Source organism: Asparagus officinalis, chromosome 4 (genome assembly GCF_001876935.1).
Source record: "Asparagus officinalis chromosome 4, Aspof.V1, whole genome shotgun sequence".
NCBI classification, from domain to species: Eukaryota; Viridiplantae; Streptophyta; class Magnoliopsida; order Asparagales; family Asparagaceae; genus Asparagus; species Asparagus officinalis.
In genome coordinates this window covers 17833256-17853760 of record NC_033797.1, presented here as the reverse complement: position 1 = coordinate 17853760, position 20505 = coordinate 17833256, and the positions used below count along the sequence as shown (strand labels likewise).

Here is a 20505-nt window from a genome sequence, read left to right as displayed (position 1 = left end):
TGCAAAATCAATCCATTTATAAGAGAGTTTACGTGAAAGAAAAAAACATCAAAAATGGTTTTCACCAATTTCATCTATTTTAAAGATAGTTTCTAAGAAACCCTCTCCCCTCCCCCCCAAAAAACCGACAGCTTCGGTGCTCCCAGATAACTTTTTGAGAGTTTCGGTGGCATGTTATTTAGTTGAAGTACCAGATACTTAGCTCTCTTAAACCTTAATTGCAGGTTACGATAGTTAAAAAGATAACATCTAAATAGATTGAACTTCTAGTCTAACTATAAAGGCAATTTACGAAATAATAGAGGAGATTAAGTTGTAGAAAAGATCGCTGTTACAGGGACCCAAAATTAGGGATCATTGAAGGGGACAAGTGAGATGTCCCCCTCCTATTGCATAATAAGCTGGCTATTGGCTCTTAATTTATTATGATTCATTGGTTGACTATGATTCATTTGACTTTTTTCTTTCTATTTGTGATTGAGACCGTATACCTTAAAAGTTATTTTTTTTTGTTGGGTACATACATATAATAACCTTTATGCTACTCCAACATTCAATTTTGTCAAAATTTAAATAATACGTTATTTGTTCTAAGACCCATCACTGATAAAAATGGCGGTGAAGCAATGTAGAGGAGAGAGCGAGAGATGGAGAGGAGAGAGAGAAAAGAGATAAAAGGAACAATTTGAAAGAGCAAAATTAAGAAAGGCTGTAAATGAAGGACAATAACACCCCCCCTTTTTTTGGGATCGTTTTCAATTTTTTTTCCGATTTAAAAATGATAAAAAAGCTTTGGGAGTAACGAAGCAAATGCTTGGGGGGTGGGGACGCAAAAAATCAAAAAATCAAAAAAAAAAAAAAACCGCGAACCAGAACGATACAGGGTGAAAAATCAGCAATACAGCCCAGCCCAATTGAACGTGGGCCGGCAGTAAGGGCAAATCCGTCAAAACGAAGAGTCCATGACAATAAAAGCCCAGACGCCTGCTGATACTGAAGAGCGATTAGGGTTTTTGCCTTCTCTGTCTCAGCCGCCGCTCTCCCTGTAGCCTCCTCCGTCCCCTCACTTCGCTGCAATCACCATGGTAAACAATTAGTTTTTTTTTAAATTTCGGCAATCCTTGACATAATCTCCTTAGTCGGTATATAATTTGCATTTAATTTCTGTTTACGTACTAGTTTTATAAGAAAATCCTAATGGAGCCTCTAGATCTATATGAATGCTTTATGCTGAAATAAATGAAAATTTTTGATACTGCGTCCCTTTAATTTGAAGATATTTCTGTTAGTGTTACTAATGGACGTACTGTTATTGGTTTTAGTGATGGTTAGAGCTTAAAGATTACCTTTTTAATGTGATATTTTTTGTTTAAATATGTTTTCTGGAGATGGGATTATTGGAAAATGTAAGCAGCGCCGAAAATCTACGGAGCCTATGTTTAAACATAATGTACTACAAAATGTAGTTTGGAATAAATGATGTCTATTGTTATTTTTCTGTCTTGTTTTGGAGATCTAATCTAGTTTTAAGGACGAAATGATCATTTCCCCCTTAAAAGTATTGGTGACTCCCAAGTCACCCCCTCAATTTACTTATTTTGCCACTTAAACTATGTTTGTAGTTTCAAAATGTTCATTTTGTGAGTCTATAATCAAATATTTAATAGATTAATAAGATACAAGTGTTCCTTTGCATTTCTTCCTGGGTTTTTATCAGTTTCTCTATTTTTCCTCCAAACTAAAGAACATTTTTAACTACTTTTCCCCAGAAATTTTTACCATTTAACTCTTTTTATGAATTAATTTTTTTTTAAATTGTAAAAATATGAGAAGTGGAAAAAGTACAATCACTCATTAGTCTGTTAAATATTTGATTGTATGCTCATAAAATGATCACATTGAGCACAAACACATAGTTTAAGGGGGAAATAGGCAAATTAAAAATATGAGAAGTGGAAAATGTACAATCACTCATTAGTCTGTTAAATATTTGATTGTATGCTCATAAAATGATCACATTGAACACAAACACATAGTTTAAGGGGGAAATAGGCAAATTAATACTTTAGCAACAACATGAGAGTTTGAGGGGGGAAATGATAGCTTTGTTCTAGTTTTTTGTATTGTCAAAATTGCTTTTTTATGTTTGTTTGTTAAGATGTGACATTCTTGATAATTGGTTTCTTGGTATTACAATAAGAGCTGTAACTCTTATTTTAAAGTATTAAAAATTAAAGAATTATTTGTAGTTCTAGGAACTCTGCTATATTGGTATCATATTGTGTACAAAATGATTTCTTTTATGGTTTTATGTCTGAGGATTGCTTAATATAAATTATAATTATGTTGAAAAAACTGGGAAGTTTCCTCTTCTAAGTTTTTTTGCTTTTGGTTTTGCAGTCGAAACGAAAGACCAGGGAGCCTAAGGAGGACAATGTGACCCTCGGACCGGCTGTCCGTGAAGGGGAGCATGTGTTTGGTGTTGCCCACATCTTTGCATCGTTCAATGACACTTTCATTGTGAGTGTTTCATGTTAGGTGTTCATGTGGCATTTGTATTTTAAATGTCTGTTATTTAACTGTTTTTTGTTCGCTGTACAGCATGTCACTGATTTGTCTGGAAGGGAAACACTTGTTCGCATCACTGGTACTAGTTTATGCTCAGTATTCCCTTTTTTCACTTGATACGTACCAGAGTAATTTGGAAAAGAATAGATGAATTTAATTTGTTGTTGATATATGATTGCTACTTCATATTGGATCTTATATCCTAAGATTTTTCTGGATACTTTAAGATCTGATTGGTGCAGTTTAGGTGTTGTATTGTGTGAGTTTTTGTTTAGTGTTGATGATAATGAGAAGTGTCTAGAGTGATGTGCAATACCATACTAAGCAAAATTTAATCTGTGAAAAATTGGAGTACATATTTGTGTCTGTGCATTCATTCATATGCTCTTTCATCTGTAGTGTGCCTTTAGAGAAAGGTTACTATACCCATAGGAGCAACCTGTAACTAGGTTTGGAAACATACCAAATATTTAACGAATAGTTCGGTGTTTATTTGCTTAAATATTCAGTCATATTCGAGTCGATAGTTCATTTAACAATAAACGAATTGTCTTTAGTATTCATTTCATAAACAAATAGAATTTAACCATAAACAAATAGAATTGAACCATAGACATATTTGTTTCATTTGTTTAATAAACTGTTCGTTTATATATCACACTCTAGACCTACAAGTTTTAGTTATTACATTTTCTATGTGCCCCAAAAGTTTTTTACACATAGCCTCATAGAAATTGATTTTCATTTTTCATTAGTTGCGTCATGTTTGGCTGCATTATAAGACTAAGATGGGATAATGAATATTTACTAAATATCTACCGAATATGAACCAAATAATTCACTAAAGACTACATAAAAACTGTTAAAGAATATTCACGAATAGTTGTCAAATATTTGAATAATAATCGAATTGAATTTGAACGCACATTAGAATATTCATATCCAATATGAGCTGAATATGAATATTGTGGTATTTGATTCAAATTCGGTTCATTTCCACCCCTACCTGTAACCTACTATGCATTCACCAACACTGAAATACGTGTGCTCCAACGTTTATTAACACATTTCATTTTGTTATATAGCAAAATGAGTTGTGGAATCAACAACATGCGCCAAAAATAGTGTAGCAGAAATGAGAATGTTACGATGGTCTTGTGGGTATGCACTAAAATACATGAGAACAAATGAGTATCCGTAGTAAATTAGAGGTTGTGCTCTTATTGAAGATGATAAAATGAGAGAGAAGCGACTAAAGTGGTTTGGTCATATACATCGAAAACCTCTTAGTGCACCGGTTAGAAAAAGTAGTAATATTATAGTTAATGGGACAAAGAGATCTAGAGGTAAAGAAACTTGGGAGCAATTAAGAAGGATGTGATAATGGTAAACGGAGGACATGGCCCGTAATAGAGCGGAATGTAATAATAGGATTCATATAGCCGACCCTAAACATTTGGAATAAAAGTTTTGTTGTTGTTGTTGTTGTTGAAAATGAGTTGTGGACTGTGGCAAGTGTAGCGATACTATGTTTCATCCATGTGTATCATATGGGAATTCACATGTTGCTTTGTCAACACACATATTCAGTAGAAGTAATATATGGTATGAAATTGGTACTTATGCTTCATGTCTGTTTATTTATTTTTTTCACATTTTAGATCTCCTATGGATATTGGACAATGGGTATACTAACAAGTTATAAAACTAATTCATATCTAAAAGGTAAAAATTGAAGCAAAAACAAAATTGACTGCCAAGTAAGAATGATATCATAGTGTCTTTCGACTTTTTCCGGAAAATGCTGGAAAGGGAACAAATGTGTTCAGGACGGGTTAAAAATTTTGTTCGAAAACTCATTTTTCTAAATCAAGGTTTAGAAGAATAATGTTTTGACTTCATCACATTGTTATGTCCTTTTCAACATTCTTTAAAGAAATTGAAGTTTTAAATGCACCTTTGCATACTATGGTGTTGACTTTCAGTCTCAGATAACATCTATTTTTTGGAGATGATTGTATCTTGGTCCATATCGCTGTATAATTGTGAACTTAAATGCAGGCATGGTGAAAAGCGCTTCCTTGGACTGATTTGTTGATTTCTTTTCAATATGTAGAAATTTGATCACTAACTTATTATATACTTCGAATTGATGAAAGAAATTGAAGGAATTTCTTTGTGATGTTTTGCCTTAGTCTATGTTTTTGTAGCTGTTGATTTGTTGACAACTTGGCATGATGTAATCTCCTACACATGCTTCAATAGGAAGAACAATATTCTATTTTTCAAGAGGTTTCTGTTGCATATATGTCCCTTTTTTGGTAGTCTAGTTGGACATAGTTAACATCTTTTGCACACAACAAACCATGTTAATATTGTATAATTTGATGACGTCTAACATTTCAGACTAAGATTAAGGTTTTGTAGCCTCATTCCAAAGTCGTGTAATGATTAATGTGCAAGGCATGTATTCTTTTGTGGTAATAAATCCGCTTATTCATGACCTTCTTGAATAGTTTATAGTCCTTTTCTTTGCAGCAGACCTTTCTGTTTTAGTTACTGCAAGAACACTTTGTGGCTAACTTGACCAAATTTTCTCTTATACAGGTGGGATGAAAGTCAAGGCTGACAGGGATGAATCATCTCCTTATGCTGCCATGCTTGCAGCTCAGGACGTTGCACAGCGATGCAAGGTGTGTCCCTATCTATTATCCTTGCTGGTTCTTTGGTGTGGCACTTTACTGTCATCATAGTTATCAACTTATCATAGCTAAATGGCTCGACGTTTTGATCTGAAACCTCGTGTCTTTATAGGAACTTGGGATCACTGCTCTGCATATTAAGCTCCGGGCTACTGGTGGCAATAAGACCAAGACACCTGGACCTGGTGCCCAATCTGCACTCAGGGCACTTGCTCGTTCTGGGATGAAAATTGGTCGCATTGGTAAATTCTCTTGTTTGATACATTTAAGCCAGCTATATCTAATCTTTCATTTGTGGGTGTGTTTGGTTATTTGTAATTGGAAAAGTGATGCATCTCCAAATGCATGTCTTTTCAACTGCAGTGGTTGGAGATACAATCCAAGGTTTAGATAGGATGCTTTTCCAACTGTCATGAAATTGCTAAAAATAAATTGATTCTTGTTCATATATTTGTTGCATAATATGTACAAAAAAAAATCAAATTATGATCTTTATGACAGTGCTTGTTAGGCACATACTTCAATGTTTAGTTGTAGCTATACTCATTTCGACTGCAGCTGCAATTATGTGTTTGTAGCCTAAAATGTAGCTACATAGGGTGGTGGAATAAGCAGTGGCCAGACTATGTTTTTTGATCATATTGTAGTTGCCAAAACACTAGCCAAGTGCCACCAAAAAAGCCTTCATTTCTATAGGTAAAGTATCACCTTGGATGCATGCCATGATTGGTTACTGGGTTTTCGTCATAGCGTAGAGGATACATGTTATATGGGTAACACATTAACTGAAGGATTGAAAACTGCACACAAGAAGATGCTGGTTAAAACAAAAGCATTCTGCTATTTTAATGGAATCATGCTCATAAATCTTACTTTCTACACGGGTGTACTGTGAGATTGGATGCTTAGTGTGATTCTTTGCTATGGTTTTGTCGAAGTGTTAAGAGGATAACGTTTTTGTCTTACACATGAAGCTGTAGTGTGAACTATGCTAGCAATTACTGTATCGATGAAATTAAAGATTTTCTGCTGTATTATATGTTAACATTCTAATTCTAATGTTATGTTTCTGTTGTTGCAACAGAGGATGTGACGCCAATTCCCACTGACAGCACCAGGAGAAAGGGTGGGAGAAGAGGAAGGAGGCTGTAGTTTCCTCCATCCGTTTTCCAAGGAGTCCCATTTATTTCTCAGCGGTGCTTGTGTCCTAGTTATTTTGAACAGTTTTGTAGTATTTTGATATTTGGTTAGTTTATGGGAATTTATGTGTGGCCCATTATATGGGCTAAAGATTATCATCTGCTGTTTCCTTGATAACGTTTGAAACCTATGGTTTTTAGCGTGGTCTTTTCGACTTTATGCTTGGTTTCCCTACGCACATATGCATGATCATCAATTTCTCATTTTGGTGTTTTGAGAAATTGTTATCCCGTTATTTTGAGAATATGGTAGTTTTACGAACAATTATAGATCGGTATCGGGTTTTTTATTTACGTTTAGATCATGATCAAAATACTGGAGCCTTGTGATTTAAGAAGCTCATCATCAAGTTCGAAAGGTGAGGTCGAGGATCCGAGTCTACGTTTTCCCCTTTTTTTCATTTGTTTATATTTAAGGAATCAAAACGATTTTATTACGAAGCTTTAAGGATAGTATGATTATAGATGATCAGCCCAAGCATCAGAAAAGGCGGTACATCGATATCTATAAGCATATTGAGCAAACTTGTGAGCTCAAACTTTCTCTCAGCGTCAACATGGTTGTCATCTACTCCTCTATACAAACGAGAGAATCTAAGATTTACAATTCATGTGACAGTAAAAGCTATAGTAATATTTACTGTAGTATTATTGTTGTAGTAAATATGAAATGGACACTGTGTTTTTTTGAAAAAAAATATCACAGTAGCACACTAGAATACTGTAGCGAAGGTGGGATACTGTAGTATTTCAAAAAAAATTTAAAAATATTATAACAGTTAAACTAAAATTATTATAGCGGGGAAAAAAATATGCACACTGGTAGGAGAAGTTGATGTGGCTGGGCGATGACACCACAGAGCAAGCACCAAAATAAGGCAATTAGATTCAATAAATAATGTCCTTCCCATTAAATGAACAAGAAGTGCCAGGATACAGCCGGGGTAATTATGAACATTAAAATAAACACAAATGACGTTGTAATGGTCGCCACCATTAAATGAGGGGTTTTTGTCATTAGATATAAAGGTGTGCAGTAATTTATGTTTAAATCAATTATTTTTCTTTGTATCATTTGATCCAATCAACTTTATGTATTTATATTTAAATCCAAATTTTCAAATACACTTTGTATTTATGCGGTCCCCGCTAAAATTAAATAAAAAAAAATCTATTCTACCCCTCCCTTTTTCTCATTTAATTCTCTTTTACCTAATTTGTTCTATTGTTTTGACGGTTAGGATGTTTCAATATGGCTCTCATGGTCTTGGGTTTAATTCCGGGGTAGGTTATCACGAAAAAAAAACCCATTAAATGCTCATCAATTTTATCAATGTATAATGCTTAAATACTAATTTTTTGTGAGGATTCATCGCTTTGGTATTTTAATGTATAAATTCCTTCAATTTCTCAACTCTTAATTTTGTAGCGTAAATCCACATAAGCATTTGAGACAACTAGATGGAATGCATGTGCATTGCACGTGGTCAAATATCTTAATTGTGCATTTTATATTTGTTTATTTACTATAACATGTTTGTGAAAAACCTAAAGATTACCATAACATATTAATTTTTTTAGATATTTTCATGCGTAAAACCTTGTTGGTCTTAACATTTTGCCTTCAGAGGAACAATGAAGCTTAAAGACTTAACATATTAATAATTTAAGAGCAATTTCAATAATTTGAAGGACTAATTTCAAAATATTGATGATGTAAGAGACCAATACCAAAAGACTCTTATTATTAATGAAAAATAAATTCTTAAACATATCAAAAGAAAATAATAGGTTTTATGTAGTGCTAACAGATTTTATTAATTATAAAATAATCACTTCTGTTTACAGTCGATAATCGAGTGTTATAGTAATTCAAAAGTTTTTTTTAAGAATTCTCAGAGTCGAAGTATGCAAATTCATGAAAGGAAAAATAAATTATGTGATCGATTCCAAAATTTAATATTGTAATCCTTCCACATCATCCCAACTACAATTTGTCTAAAAAATCCCAATCGATTTTACGCTCTAGTGTTATAAAATTATAAAATATAATCTAAGGATGATTTATATATATGATGCACTCATATAGATTGTATTTTAACAGAAATGTCTAGATTTATCCAATGTCAAACAATATCCAGAGATTTAAATTAATGAGTTATAATAATCGTATACTAGCAACAATACCAATGTCTAAGCTATGTGCTTTGTAAACTTATGAGACAGTTAGTAAAGTAACATGAATAACATAATTAATTTCGTCAAATAATTAGTTCAATATTGTGATAAGCAATCAAAATCAAAAGGATCTCATACAATCCCAAGTAGAAAGTAAACTTCTCCTAGAGAATCTCTAATAGTAGACTATTAAAGTTAATGTAAAGAATAAATATAAGGACAAATATGTCAATTAAGTGGTATACTTGGTATAAAATCCACTCTTATAAATTTGATGTCACAGGTGCATTAAGTCGATCTTTGTTTAAGGGTTAAAATTTATAAAACTCCCCCTAAACTATCGTGTGTGTTTTTTTTGGGTGGGGGGTGCACAGTTATTTATAACACTCTTTTTCTCACTTAAGCCCTCTAAACTAACATCGATAGATCTAATCTATTATGTGGAAAATATCCCTCACCCATAAATAATTATATTGGTTTCTTCCGGGTGAAACAAAAAGAAGAGATATGAATCATGGTTAGGGGGAGGGGGGGAGAGAGAGACCATGAAGGGTATTTTTCTCTCATTTTTTGGCCCGCTAAATTCATAGAATCTTCGGTGGTGTTTGGTTGGACAATTTTATAGAAAAGTTTTCTCAAAATGTATGCCAATGGCAATTCTGTAATTAAAAATTTTCTGTAGATTTCCGTAAACTGTGTTTGGTTCAAAAAATTTTATAGAAATGTTTTCTGTAAAGTACAAAAAAGTATCAAAATTTACAAAAATCAAATTCCTTTCAAAATGTGCGGAAATCACCTAGAAAACTAACACCACATTGACACTTTTCTATAAAGTTGACACTGTTCTATAATTTTAGGTGGTGTTTGGTTTAAATTCTATAAATTGTAGAAAATCTTGCTATTTTCTATAAAGTTATGAGCCATTTTTTTTGTTTTGAACCAAACATGCAAAGTAAAAAAAACAAGTTTTTTTGTACTTTTTAACTTCTCTAAAGTTTTTTTTTAAATTTTTTTTTAAGAAATACAAGGAAATCATATTTTGGGTGGAAAATATTTCCTATAATTTATAGAAATTGAGCCAAACACCCCCTTCAACTCATTTAAAGTTTTTCTCCCTAGATTAAATAACTCTCCCTCTAAAGAATTTTTTTTCCTTAGAGTAATAAAGTAAATGAAGATTTACTTACTAAATTTATTATTAAAATACACTGATTACAATTAGGAGATCAAATATGATTTTCATCCACCTGTATAGTACAATAATCTTGTTAAAACATATTTGACGGAAAGTATGTTGGACATTATTTCATATCAGCGGTGTAAAAAGTGGCTGAATCACAAAAGCCCATTATATTTAGGGTTGAAACACAATAAGAATAATACATGGGGCTACGACAGATCATTTATTTTTGAGACCCGGACACAATTTGTCCAAATGTGAAATATATTTAAAATAATGAAAATATAAAATTGCAGAAACTTATTATGTTTGCATTATAAGGACACATTGAAAATATATTTTTCTGATTAATTCTAGGCTTCAAAAAAGTAACCCACAACAGGGGTGGTCCAGTAGGTCACATGACAAAATCATTACCCTCCCTCATGGGAGGCTTGGGTTTGATTCCCCAGCGTGCCAAAAGCCCAAAAAAAAAAGGAAAAAAGTAAAAGAAAAAGCAACCCACCACTAGAAGAAAGAATATAATTTATAAAAAAAATACTTATTTTAATTTGGAATGGAGATTTTAATTTTATTTAGTAATCCCAATATCATATTCATATTTTGATTTTTTGATTATTCAAGAGAAACAAATATTTTTTATTGTATAAAATTGGAAAAATAAAGAACACATTTTTTTTTCCTGTTGAAAAACCAACACGCATGTAAAAGTTAGAAAGGCAGGGGGAAGAGAGAGAGAGAGAGACAGAGAGGGCGTGCGCTGAGAAGACTTAGAGCAACTCCAATGGGGCTGCAAAACTCCATTTTGCAGCCCCATGGAGCTCCAACCGGACTCCAATTTTTGGAGTCCGGCTGGAAAAAATAATCTTCGGCTGCATATTTGGAGCTTTTGCTCCAAATATGCAGCCCCCCTCCAAACCACTATTCCCCATAAAAATTGGCAATAATACCCTTCTAACTAACTAATTATTTTTAGATATTCAACTTAAAATCAACATAAGTTTATTTCTACTAATTATTTTTAAATAAAAATTTTACAGTTGGAAATGTTTTGTCGATACCTTCAAAATGAGACTAATATTGAATAATATTAATTGAAATATAAAATTTCAAGAACCAAGTAATTAAAAAAATAAAAAAGTCATTATTTCATTAGTAAAAAAAGTTACATAGCTTCATTTCCATGTCTTTCCCACAAATGTTCAATCAATGCATTTCGAAGTGCAAAATGAGCTTCTTTGTTTTTCAACCTCTTATGTCGAGCAAGAAACCGTTGGAATCGTTCAGTTTCCGTTATCTCCATATTTTCAGCATTCGGAATTGATTGTGGAGTTGAAATGACAACATCTTCTTGCTCGTCGCGTTCATCTTCGACAATCATATTGTGCATTATAATACAAGCAGTCATGATATCATGCAGAGTTCGTTTATCCCAAAAACGGGCTGGCCCCTTGATGATAGCAAATCGTGATTGGAGAACACCGAATGCCCGCTCAACATCTTTTCGACATGCTTCTTGCATCATTGCAAAATATTGTTTCTTTTTATCATCGGAATTAGAAATGGTTTGAACAAGTGTTGGCCATTTCGGATATATGCCATCGGCCAAATAATAACCGACATCATAATTTTTTCCTTGAATTGTGTAATGAGCAGGAGGAGCAATACCTTGTGATAGATTGTCGAACAAATTAGACGACTGCAATACATTAATATCGTTATTGGATCCTGGTAAGCCAAAGTATGCATGCCATATCCATAGATCATATGATGCTACTGCCTCAAGAATAATGGTTGGACCTCCATGACGACCTGAGTATTGTCCTGCCCATGCTGTTGGACAATTTTTCCATTGCCAATGCATACAGTCTAGACTTCCTAACATTCCTGGAAAACCTCTTTCTTCGCCCTTTTGCAATAACCTTGCAACATCGTCGACATTGGGAGTCCTCAGATATTCATCTCCATATACTTCTACAGTTGCTCTGCAAAATCTCTTTAAACACACAATTGCAGTTGACTCACCGATCCTAACATATTCGTCAGTACTATCTGCTGATGTTCCATACGCCAACATGCGAAATGCCGATGTAACTTTTTGTAAAGTTGATAGCCCAAGTTTGCTGACACCATCCATCTTCTGTATGAAGAAGTTGTCATGATCACGTACCGCCTCAACTATACGAAGGAATAAACTCCTGTGCATCCGGAACCTTCTACGGAATAGGTTTGCACCATATGTAGGGTTATCAGAAAAATAGTCATGGTAAAGTCGAGAATTACCTTCTTCCCTCCCGCGATTGATCACCAAATGACCAGGAACTGAGCCAATACGCTTTGGCCGCTCTGCCTCTTGAGAGAGATAATAAGTCATTATTTTCGTGTTAGAGGCATGTACGCGAGCTAAGAGTTCATCTTCCTTCTCCCATTGTGTCATATCTTCCTCCCAATCTTTAATGTACTGAGACCATATTTCGTCGTCAGAAGAAGAAGAAGAAGAAGAAGAAGATGGTAGTTGTGACGGTCCGGCTCCGTAGTTCATTGATGAAGAAGTTATTTATAGAAATAATCATATAAGTTCTGAGTTATTTAGAGATGGATGTAATGTCATTATATAATATGACTCCCCGCATTGGATTCTTTTCAGCATTGGCTTCTCACCCCCACATTGGATTCCTTTTGTGTTGGAGACTCCCCACATCGGATTCTTTTCAGCATTGACTTCTCACCCCCCCACATTGGATTCCTTTCGTGTTGGAGACTCCCCGCATTGGATTCTTTTCAGCATTGGCTTCTCACCCCCACATTGGATTCCTTTCGTGTTGGTGACTCCCCACATCGGATTCTTTTTAGCATTGGCTTCTCACCCCCCACATTGGATTCCTTTCGTGTTGGAGACTCCCCACATTGGATTATTTTCAGCATTGGCTTCTCACCCCCACATTTGATTCCTTTTGTGTTGGAGACTCCCCACATTGGATTCTTTTCAGCATTGGTTTTTCACCCCCACATTGAATTCCTTTTGTGTTGGAGACTCCCCACATTGGATTCTCCTGGTGTTGGAGACTCCCCATATCTAATCCCTATATAATACTTGCACAATTTTCATATCTCCACCACAACTCTTCTTATTCTATATTCATAACTCTTTACATTCCTCCTTAGATTATGGCATCTAGTCGCGGAAAATCTTTTTTACAAGAAGAAGACCAAGTTTTATGCGCCACGTGGCTCGAAATTTCTCAAGATCCAGTCATGGGTTCTAATCAAAAGAAGGACAAGCTGTGGGAACGAATTTCTGCTTTATTTCATGAAAGGATTTCCAATATTTGTAATGCTCAAAGGACTCCAAAGTCTCTTTCATGCCGAATGCAATTAATTATGAAGGCCATCAGTAAATTTCGAGGATGTATTCGACAAGTCGAGCGCTTAAATCCAAGCGGTGCTTCTGAGCTTGACATTGTAAGTATTTTGAATAACATAAATCTTGATTATCATCTACTATCATGTTATTAATAAATGTTTCTTCCTCTCTTGTGGTAGATTAAACGTGCTAGGATAATATTTGCAGAAGATCCAGAAGAGAGAAAGGGGTTTCTATTTGATCATGTTTGGTCAATTTTAAAAGATGCAGAGAAATGGGCAAATATAAGTGTCAGATCGCCTGCAACTTCCAAAACTTCAAAGTCCCGCTCATCTCAGGGATCAGATTCAAGTTCTCCTGTCGTCGACTTAAATGACGATAATGAGGAATATACTCATAATGACGAAGATATGATAACAAGTCGACCGACAGGAAGGAAGAAAGAGAAGATGAGGAGGCGACAAGCAACTGAATCCAACCTCGACTTGGAAACTCTCAATAAAAGCAATCAAGAAATTGTCGATATTTTAAAAAAAAGTCATGGACAACGAGAAAATGATAGAATAGCAATGCACCAGATTATGATGTTAAGGGCCGAAAACGAAAAGAAAAAATTAGATATTCAAAGGGAACGCCAGGAAAGTAAGATTATGTTGATTAATCTTGATACTATTACTGATCCTTCGGAACGCGAGTATTTTCGAATTAAAAAACAAGAGATTTTAAATAGAAACACAACCGGAGGTTCTTCATCTGATATTCCTAATCCTGAATATAGTTATGCAGGAAGTCAATACGGAATACCTGACTACAGAAGCGGTGGATATGGAGGAAATGGCCTGCCCGATTTTTAGTTTTTTTCATGTACTTTATTTTCATGTACTTTCTTTTTCTATGTAATGCCGCTGAATGTAATATATAAAATTTCATCATTCGGAGTAGCTGTGAAGGTTGTTCCAAATATTATGCTATATTTTCTGCTTTTTAAAATTTAAAGGCTCTTATCTATGTCTTATTATCAATTTATTAAAGATAATTACTTTTATTTAAATAATGAGTATATTATATATTATACTTTTAGTATTAATTTATAATATATTTTATATTTTAAATTAATTCATATAATTTTTTAATATTTTATATTTTTTATATTTTCAAATCTATTTAAAGTATTAATAAAAGAAATTAATTAAAAATGCAAATAGAGCTTCATATAGAGAAGATGGTTGGAGTTACCCCCCTCTAAAAAAGCATATGCCTAAGAATATGCTTTGGGGAGGCTGCATTTTGCAGCCTCCCCATTGGAGTTGCTCTTAGCCTCACGAAAAATGTCATTTCATTTACTATATTGAATCGAAATTATATCTAGAAAATTAGATCCAAGTAGGATAAATGAGAGCTCTTGATATTGATTTAAATTTAAAAAGTAAATTACTATAAAACCGTCTAAACGAAAATTCAGAGAGATCCGGATCCGGATCTGCTCTCGCATAAATCGATCCGAACCCCTCCAGTCTACAACCCTACCCACCAACAAGTGGCAATTTCGTCATTCGCCACAAAACGGAAAAAAACCCTAGTAGCTGAAACCTATAAACTCTCAACCCCATCTCATATCTAGGGTTTCTGTAATCGCCGGCAAAGATGCAGATCTTCGTGAAAACCCTAACGGGGAAAACCATCACCCTCGAGGTCGAGAGCAGCGACACTATCGACAATGTCAAGGCCAAGATCCAGGACAAAGAAGGTCTCAATATTCTCATTCCTCAAAATTTCCCCCTCAAAATTTGCATTCTTTCGTTGTTAAAATGAAAAATCAAGACCCTAATTTGTGCAGGTATTCCTCCGGATCAGCAGAGGCTTATCTTCGCCGGAAAGCAGCTCGAGGATGGACGAACCCTGGCTGATTACAACATTCAGAAGGGTAAAGATTTGATTTTTAAGTTGTTGTTGATTTTTTTCTTAGTTTTTTGGGGTTTTGTGCATTAAAGTTCCTTGTATTGTGATGAAAAATTGATGTAGAGTCGACGCTTCATCTGGTGCTGAGGCTGAGGGGTGGGATTATTGAGCCCTCTCTTATGGCTCTAGCTAGGAAGTACAACCAAGATAAGATGATCTGCAGAAAGTAAGTTCTTTTAATCTCTGTTCAATTATTTGTGAAAATAGTTTTGATAAGTTTTATTATTTGGGACTTGTTTAACGAATGGAGATTTGTTCTATGTGTTTGCATGTGGATCTAGTTTTGGAAACTATATTGTCTTAGCTGAAAAGCGTGCCTAAGAAACTGTTGTAGATCCAAGATTAATTTTACTAGTTCAGCTTTATCATCTGCGTTTGATTAGTTACAGCTGCTTCAGTGTTATTAGTAAACCTAGGTTGGATGTGATGACGTATAATATCGGACAGTGCTTCGGGACTAGTTATCACATTCCAATATGGAAACAAAATAGACCCAGTAGATAGAAGATCAAAGGGTAATAGTTTTTACAACGAAATAGAAAAAGCTTTATATTTTCCAACTAGATGCCCTTTATTTTCCTTTCATCTGTACCTTGTAGCCAATAACTTCTACTGTTGCAGTGATCTTGCTACACTTCCTCTCAAGTAAGTGGGAGTATGTTAAGGTGTAGTCTAGTTAAAACTACTATTATACTAATATCTGTTCTGCAATATTAATCAAAACAACAAATTCAAAATTCAAAAAAAAAAAAAGATGAAATGAACACTTGACTTGCAAAGATTAGACAATATCCATAAGTAAGCTTTGTCATCATCATTGTTATCAATGGCGAGCGTTTCACTGCACCTCATGTGTAGCGGTGGCGAAGCGCCCCGCATTTGATGTGATGCCGCCTTTTTTGCTTCTCGCAATCAAAGAGCCCATGAAAGTTATAGCCTCACATCAATTTTTTTAGGGGGAGGTGGGAGGGGTGGGGTAGTTTTTAGCATTTTTGTTAGTTTAATATCAGCCTGACTCCTGAATCTCTTTTCAATTAAGAGCATATTTATCTTTATCTGACCAAATTAGCTTTGTGTGCTTTTCTGATTTGTAAAAGTTTATTTGGTTTGGGTTGTTGGTCACCTTACATTGAATCACATATCTGCCACTGTTTTCTCAAAAATGAATTTCTTCTGCTTGCAAATTTGTATTTCAGTACTCAAGCATGGTCCTTAAGATCGTCTTCCTATTTTGTGGAAGTGTTTTGAGTCATAACCATGCAACAGTAATACCAAGGTTTCAGAGAGTATTTCTTTGGTACCATCTCGTTTTCCACATTCACGAGGGTCTTAATTGTTTGGATTGGTTTTCCCTCATGTTAATTTTTAAGACTAATATCAGCTTGCTGATATTAGTTTGCGAAGAGCAGCGTGGGATTCTAGTTCCAACTTTGTATAATCACTCTTTACCTGGAAGCTGAGGACATGATTTTTTTTCATGCTAACTACTAAGTCCCTTGAATCTTTTGATCAAGATCTGATTCTTCAACATCTGTTTTTTGATGCAAAGGATTTCTGCAGGCAGGAGTGCTAAATTAATTAAAACTTTTGAGTATTGTCCGATGAATGCAACTTTGGACATATTTACACTTTTATCTACCATAATTTCATTAGTATGGAGACGGGTAGTGTTTACTTACTTCTGTACTGGGAAATCATTATTTCCCTCTGATTATATTTTAATATTGTTATCTTTGGCAGTGTTGTTTAGACTACTTTTCTTATATATTTCTTACTAAAATCTTTCTTTGTAATTCCTTTTTTTTGGTTTGTGATTTTGCAGGTGCTATGCAAGGCTTCACCCCAGGGCTGTCAACTGCAGAAAGAAGAAGTGTGGTCACAGCAATCAGGTGGATTCTTTGGTCATTAACTCAATATTCTCTGTTCACTTTATATTGATTTTATCTATGTTAATTACGATTAAATTATTGTAGCTAACTTGTGTGTTTTCTTTATTTTTTTTGCAGCTGAGGCCCAAGAAGAAGATCAAGTAGGCTGCTTATTTCATTTACCTTTTCAGTATTCGTGCTGTAGTGTCCTGCTTTTTGTAGTTGTGATGTGATCTCTCTATCTGATGTTCTTCTTTGTAAGTTTTTCGAGATAACAGTGGAACTGCTTTATTAGTGATTATGAGCAAAAAAACTTTCAACTTATTTCTAAATTTATTGTCACTGGTGATCTTTTCTAGTCCAAATTACTTTATGGTTACTATCTTGATACTCTTCGGTTCAGTTGCTTGTTTTGCCCGTGTGGGTTTTCATCAGCTTTACTTCTCATTTGGAAAGGCATTTTATAGAGATGAAAGTTACATGTCCTTTGTGTTGTAAAGATACTTTCCAATATCATGAGAAGACCTGAGATCATGTGACCGCGTGGTGCTTCAGATCCTGCAACTTCAAGGTTCAACAAACCAGCCTCTGTTATCAAGCACGTATGGAAATGGAACCAAGACTCATATGCTGAGCATTAACGGTACTAATTGTATTACACTATTGATATTAGTTTGATGATAAGTTGGGACCTTTTAGCTCATGACCAATTTTCAAGAAAAATTACGGAGATACCACGTCTCGTATGAGCAACTCCTTGTGTATTAATCCGTCTTGATTCTCTTGGTTCGTTTCACCTGTAATGTGATCTCAAGATTTGCATTGTTGTCTCAGTCCTGAATTATGCGAGGAGATGCATCGTCAAATTGCGATCACACCCTCTTTTTAGGTGATTTTCGGCAAAAGAAATAATATCACCAAACTGTGGATCACCTTGTTTTACTGATAACAGATAAAATTTTATAAAGTTCACGACGAAACCCTCAATTCCATAATCTGAGCCATTCAGATTTAAAAATGATCAATGTGATGCGCAAAATCTAGACATGCATCCTTAAGGGATACCGTGCTCTACTAATCTGATGCTACACTGAAGTATAAGCAGATATCATAAACCATTTGCTGAACTTTTAACAAACCAATTTTTCAGAAATTTCAAACAGAAAAACTAACCAATCAGGACATTTTATTTCTTCCAGGAAAAATAAAAACATGCAAGTTCACTTACAACCGCATCACCGAGCTTATTGATATTCCTTTTTGAGGAAAAAAAAAAAAAAAACTTATTAATACTCTACCGGTGATAACTCAACGAGACAAAAACCCAGCCTTAATCTTTTGCACCGTAGCCGCATCAGTTTTCAACGATTTAGCTATTACCTCATCATCGATCCCTGACCCAAACACAGTTTTAGGAATCGACACAGTCCCTGCACTTGCACTCCCAAAAGCAGACATAGCAATAGCTGGTTCTTTCCCTTTACAATTCTGAAAATGCACCAATCCTTTCGGAAACACAAACATATCACCAGGCTCCAATGTTTGCGTATACAAATTATTCGCAGTGTCCACAAAACCCACATCCAACATTCCATTAATCAAAAACAGTAGCTCAGCAGACCTCGGGTGAGTATGGGGAGGGTTTACAGTTTCTGAAGGGAAAATCAGGACAGCAAAGGAAACACTTTGACCCAAAAGTGCAGGGAATTCAGAGGCAGAGGCTTTATATGCAGTGAAGGAATCGGGTACAGGGCCATTATCATCAAAAAGAATGCGCATGCCACTGAAAGTGAAGAAGCTTCCATTGATCATTGGGAGCGTCAGGTTTTGTGGGATAATGAAGTCGGTGAGAATATCAGGGTCGCTTGCATTGGCGATGAGAGGGGACACAATAAGCAAGAAGGCAAAGAGGAGGATGGTTTTAAGAGTCGTCATTGTGGAACTAAAGTTGATGTGTTGCTGAAGAGAAAAGCATGGATTTATATTAGGTGGTTGTGGTTTGTAGACAAATTTGGCCTGCTGATGTTTGGAGTTTGCAAGGCAACATTGTGTGAAATTTCATTTAATATTGCTTTCATAGGAAGCATAGGCATCATATTGTAATTGAAAAGGAATTGAAGAGATGCGGAAATAAAAGCTGCCTTGCTATTTTTTGAGTGAAAACTCAAATGATTTTGTCTTAAGGGACCAAGGGGGAGATATTTCCCATAAGTTCCAATCATATAGGAGTTTACCTGCAGTTTCACTTGCATTAAAACTTCATTCAGAATTTGGCATGTCAGCTTGTTGTCTCATGAACTACCCAGTGAAATCTGACATTAAAGCTAACAATGATTTTACCACAGTTTCCTTTTATGCAGCTATTTTCTCAAAAAAATTTGATGCGGAATGGAGGCGATTGGCATTGATCGTAGACTTGGACCTAAAAAGTTATTAAAAAAAGATACAAATAAATTGGGGGTTAGTCGGGTTTCATACACAACACGTAATTGGATTTGGCTTCACACCTAGCACATTACGTGCCTACTAGAAACAATGGCTTCACACCTAGCCCTTTACATGCCAACTAGAAACAACAGCTTCACACCCAGAAGTATTCACTCTCATCTCTATAATTAAAATTTTTATTCATATCAAATTTTCATACACAACACGTAATTGGATTTGGCTTCACACCTAGCACATTACGTGCCTACTAGAAACAATGGCTTCACACCTAGCCCTTTACATGCCAACTAGAAACAACAGCTTCACACCCAGAAGTATTCACTCTCATCTCTATAATTAAAATTTTTATTCATATCAAATCAAATATCCTATCAAATTTTCTAATCCTAACTTCGATAATTGAGATATGTTTAGTTTTGCATCAAAGTTTCCTAGTTTTAACATGCACCAACTTCCATATGAAGACTCTTCTATAGCCAACGATACGTCAAAGGAATAACAGAAGAACGACAAATGTTTTCATAAAGTTGAGAAACTTTGGTAGAACGTACTGCAATCAAACCAACTTATGAAATATACATAGTATCATAAAGGTTAATTTTGCATGTACATATCTTGTCAATAAGCATCAAATTCTGACAATAAATTCTTTTTCATCTTAAATCGATGCATGTTTATCTACTGGTTGGTTTCTTAAATCAACAAGGAACAATGGAATATGCTTCTGTTCTACAATGGTTTCACATGTTTTGAAATGGTCAAAGAATGAAATAGAGCTTTCAATTAAATAGACAAATCCAATCTAATAATATGTATATGTAAGGAAGTGCTGCCAATTCTCTCTTCTTGAACCTTTGCAATGCAATGCAATAATTTCTCACTTTTATTTCAGATACCACCTTATTTTATACCAAAAACACATAGATCACCTGGAGTCAATATAGGTTAAGGAAATTAATTAATTAGATCAGTCAGCAATGATATATATTTGACATATATCTCTATGATATTAGACACACCTTACATGTTCCCAATAAGT

The 20505-nt window shown here is 34.6% G+C and overlaps 5 protein-coding genes across 5 annotated transcripts; 3 read left to right on the top strand and 2 right to left on the bottom strand.

Moving 5' to 3' along the window:
• On the top strand, nt 973-6629 carry LOC109836786 (40S ribosomal protein S14-3). Its single transcript, XM_020404794.1, has 6 exons — nt 973-1085; nt 2401-2520; nt 2602-2647; nt 5176-5261; nt 5383-5512; nt 6355-6629. Exons 1-6 carry the CDS (start codon nt 1083-1085, stop codon nt 6420-6422), a joined length of 453 nt encoding a protein of 150 aa, XP_020260383.1. The 5' UTR covers nt 973-1082; the 3' UTR covers nt 6423-6629.
• On the bottom strand, nt 10993-12369 carry LOC109838280 (putative nuclease HARBI1). Its single transcript, XM_020406736.1, has one exon. It carries the CDS (start codon nt 12367-12369, stop codon nt 10993-10995), a length of 1377 nt encoding a protein of 458 aa, XP_020262325.1.
• On the top strand, nt 12920-14126 carry LOC109839764 (glutathione S-transferase T3-like). Its single transcript, XM_020408269.1, has 2 exons — nt 12920-13289; nt 13371-14126. Exons 1-2 carry the CDS (start codon nt 12996-12998, stop codon nt 14043-14045), a joined length of 969 nt encoding a protein of 322 aa, XP_020263858.1. The 5' UTR covers nt 12920-12995; the 3' UTR covers nt 14046-14126.
• Nucleotides 14789-17364, top strand: LOC109836785 (ubiquitin-60S ribosomal protein L40). The gene is made up of 5 exons (XM_020404793.1): nt 14789-14938; nt 15029-15115; nt 15214-15316; nt 16973-17039; nt 17157-17364. Exons 1-5 carry the CDS (start codon nt 14836-14838, stop codon nt 17181-17183), a joined length of 387 nt encoding a protein of 128 aa, XP_020260382.1. The 5' UTR covers nt 14789-14835; the 3' UTR covers nt 17184-17364.
• Nucleotides 15981-19076, bottom strand: LOC109836784 (germin-like protein 9-3). Its single transcript, XM_020404792.1, has 2 exons — nt 18344-19076; nt 15981-16121 (listed from the first exon to the last, which is right to left on the bottom strand). Exons 1-2 carry the CDS (start codon nt 18951-18953, stop codon nt 16081-16083), a joined length of 651 nt encoding a protein of 216 aa, XP_020260381.1. The 5' UTR covers nt 18954-19076; the 3' UTR covers nt 15981-16080.

Excerpts from the sequence above, each read along its gene's own strand:
- LOC109836786 (XM_020404794.1), top strand. Across the intron at positions 5,262-5,382 it reads ACGTTGCACAGCGATGCAAG|GAACTTGGGATCACTGCTCT; the intron begins GTGTGTCCCTAT and ends GTGTCTTTATAG. Across the intron at positions 5,513-6,354 it reads GATGAAAATTGGTCGCATTG|AGGATGTGACGCCAATTCCC; the intron begins GTAAATTCTCTT and ends TTGTTGCAACAG.
- LOC109838280 (XM_020406736.1), bottom strand. The coding sequence starts at position 12,369 with ATGAACTACGGAGCCGGACCGTCACAACTACCATCTTCTTCTTCTTCT.
- LOC109839764 (XM_020408269.1), top strand. The coding sequence starts at position 12,996 with ATGGCATCTAGTCGCGGAAAATCTTTTTTACAAGAAGAAGACCAAGTT. Across the intron at positions 13,290-13,370 it reads GTGCTTCTGAGCTTGACATT|ATTAAACGTGCTAGGATAAT; the intron begins GTAAGTATTTTG and ends CTCTTGTGGTAG.
- LOC109836785 (XM_020404793.1), top strand. The coding sequence starts at position 14,836 with ATGCAGATCTTCGTGAAAACCCTAACGGGGAAAACCATCACCCTCGAG. Across the intron at positions 15,317-16,972 it reads GATAAGATGATCTGCAGAAA|GTGCTATGCAAGGCTTCACC; the intron begins GTAAGTTCTTTT and ends GTGATTTTGCAG. Across the intron at positions 17,040-17,156 it reads AGTGTGGTCACAGCAATCAG|CTGAGGCCCAAGAAGAAGAT; the intron begins GTGGATTCTTTG and ends TTTTTTTTGCAG.
- LOC109836784 (XM_020404792.1), bottom strand. The coding sequence starts at position 18,953 with ATGACGACTCTTAAAACCATCCTCCTCTTTGCCTTCTTGCTTATTGTG. Across the intron at positions 16,122-18,343 it reads GGTGCAAAAGATTAAGGCTG|CCCTCCCACCTCCCCCTAAA; the intron begins GGTTTTTGTCTC and ends AAACTACCCCAC.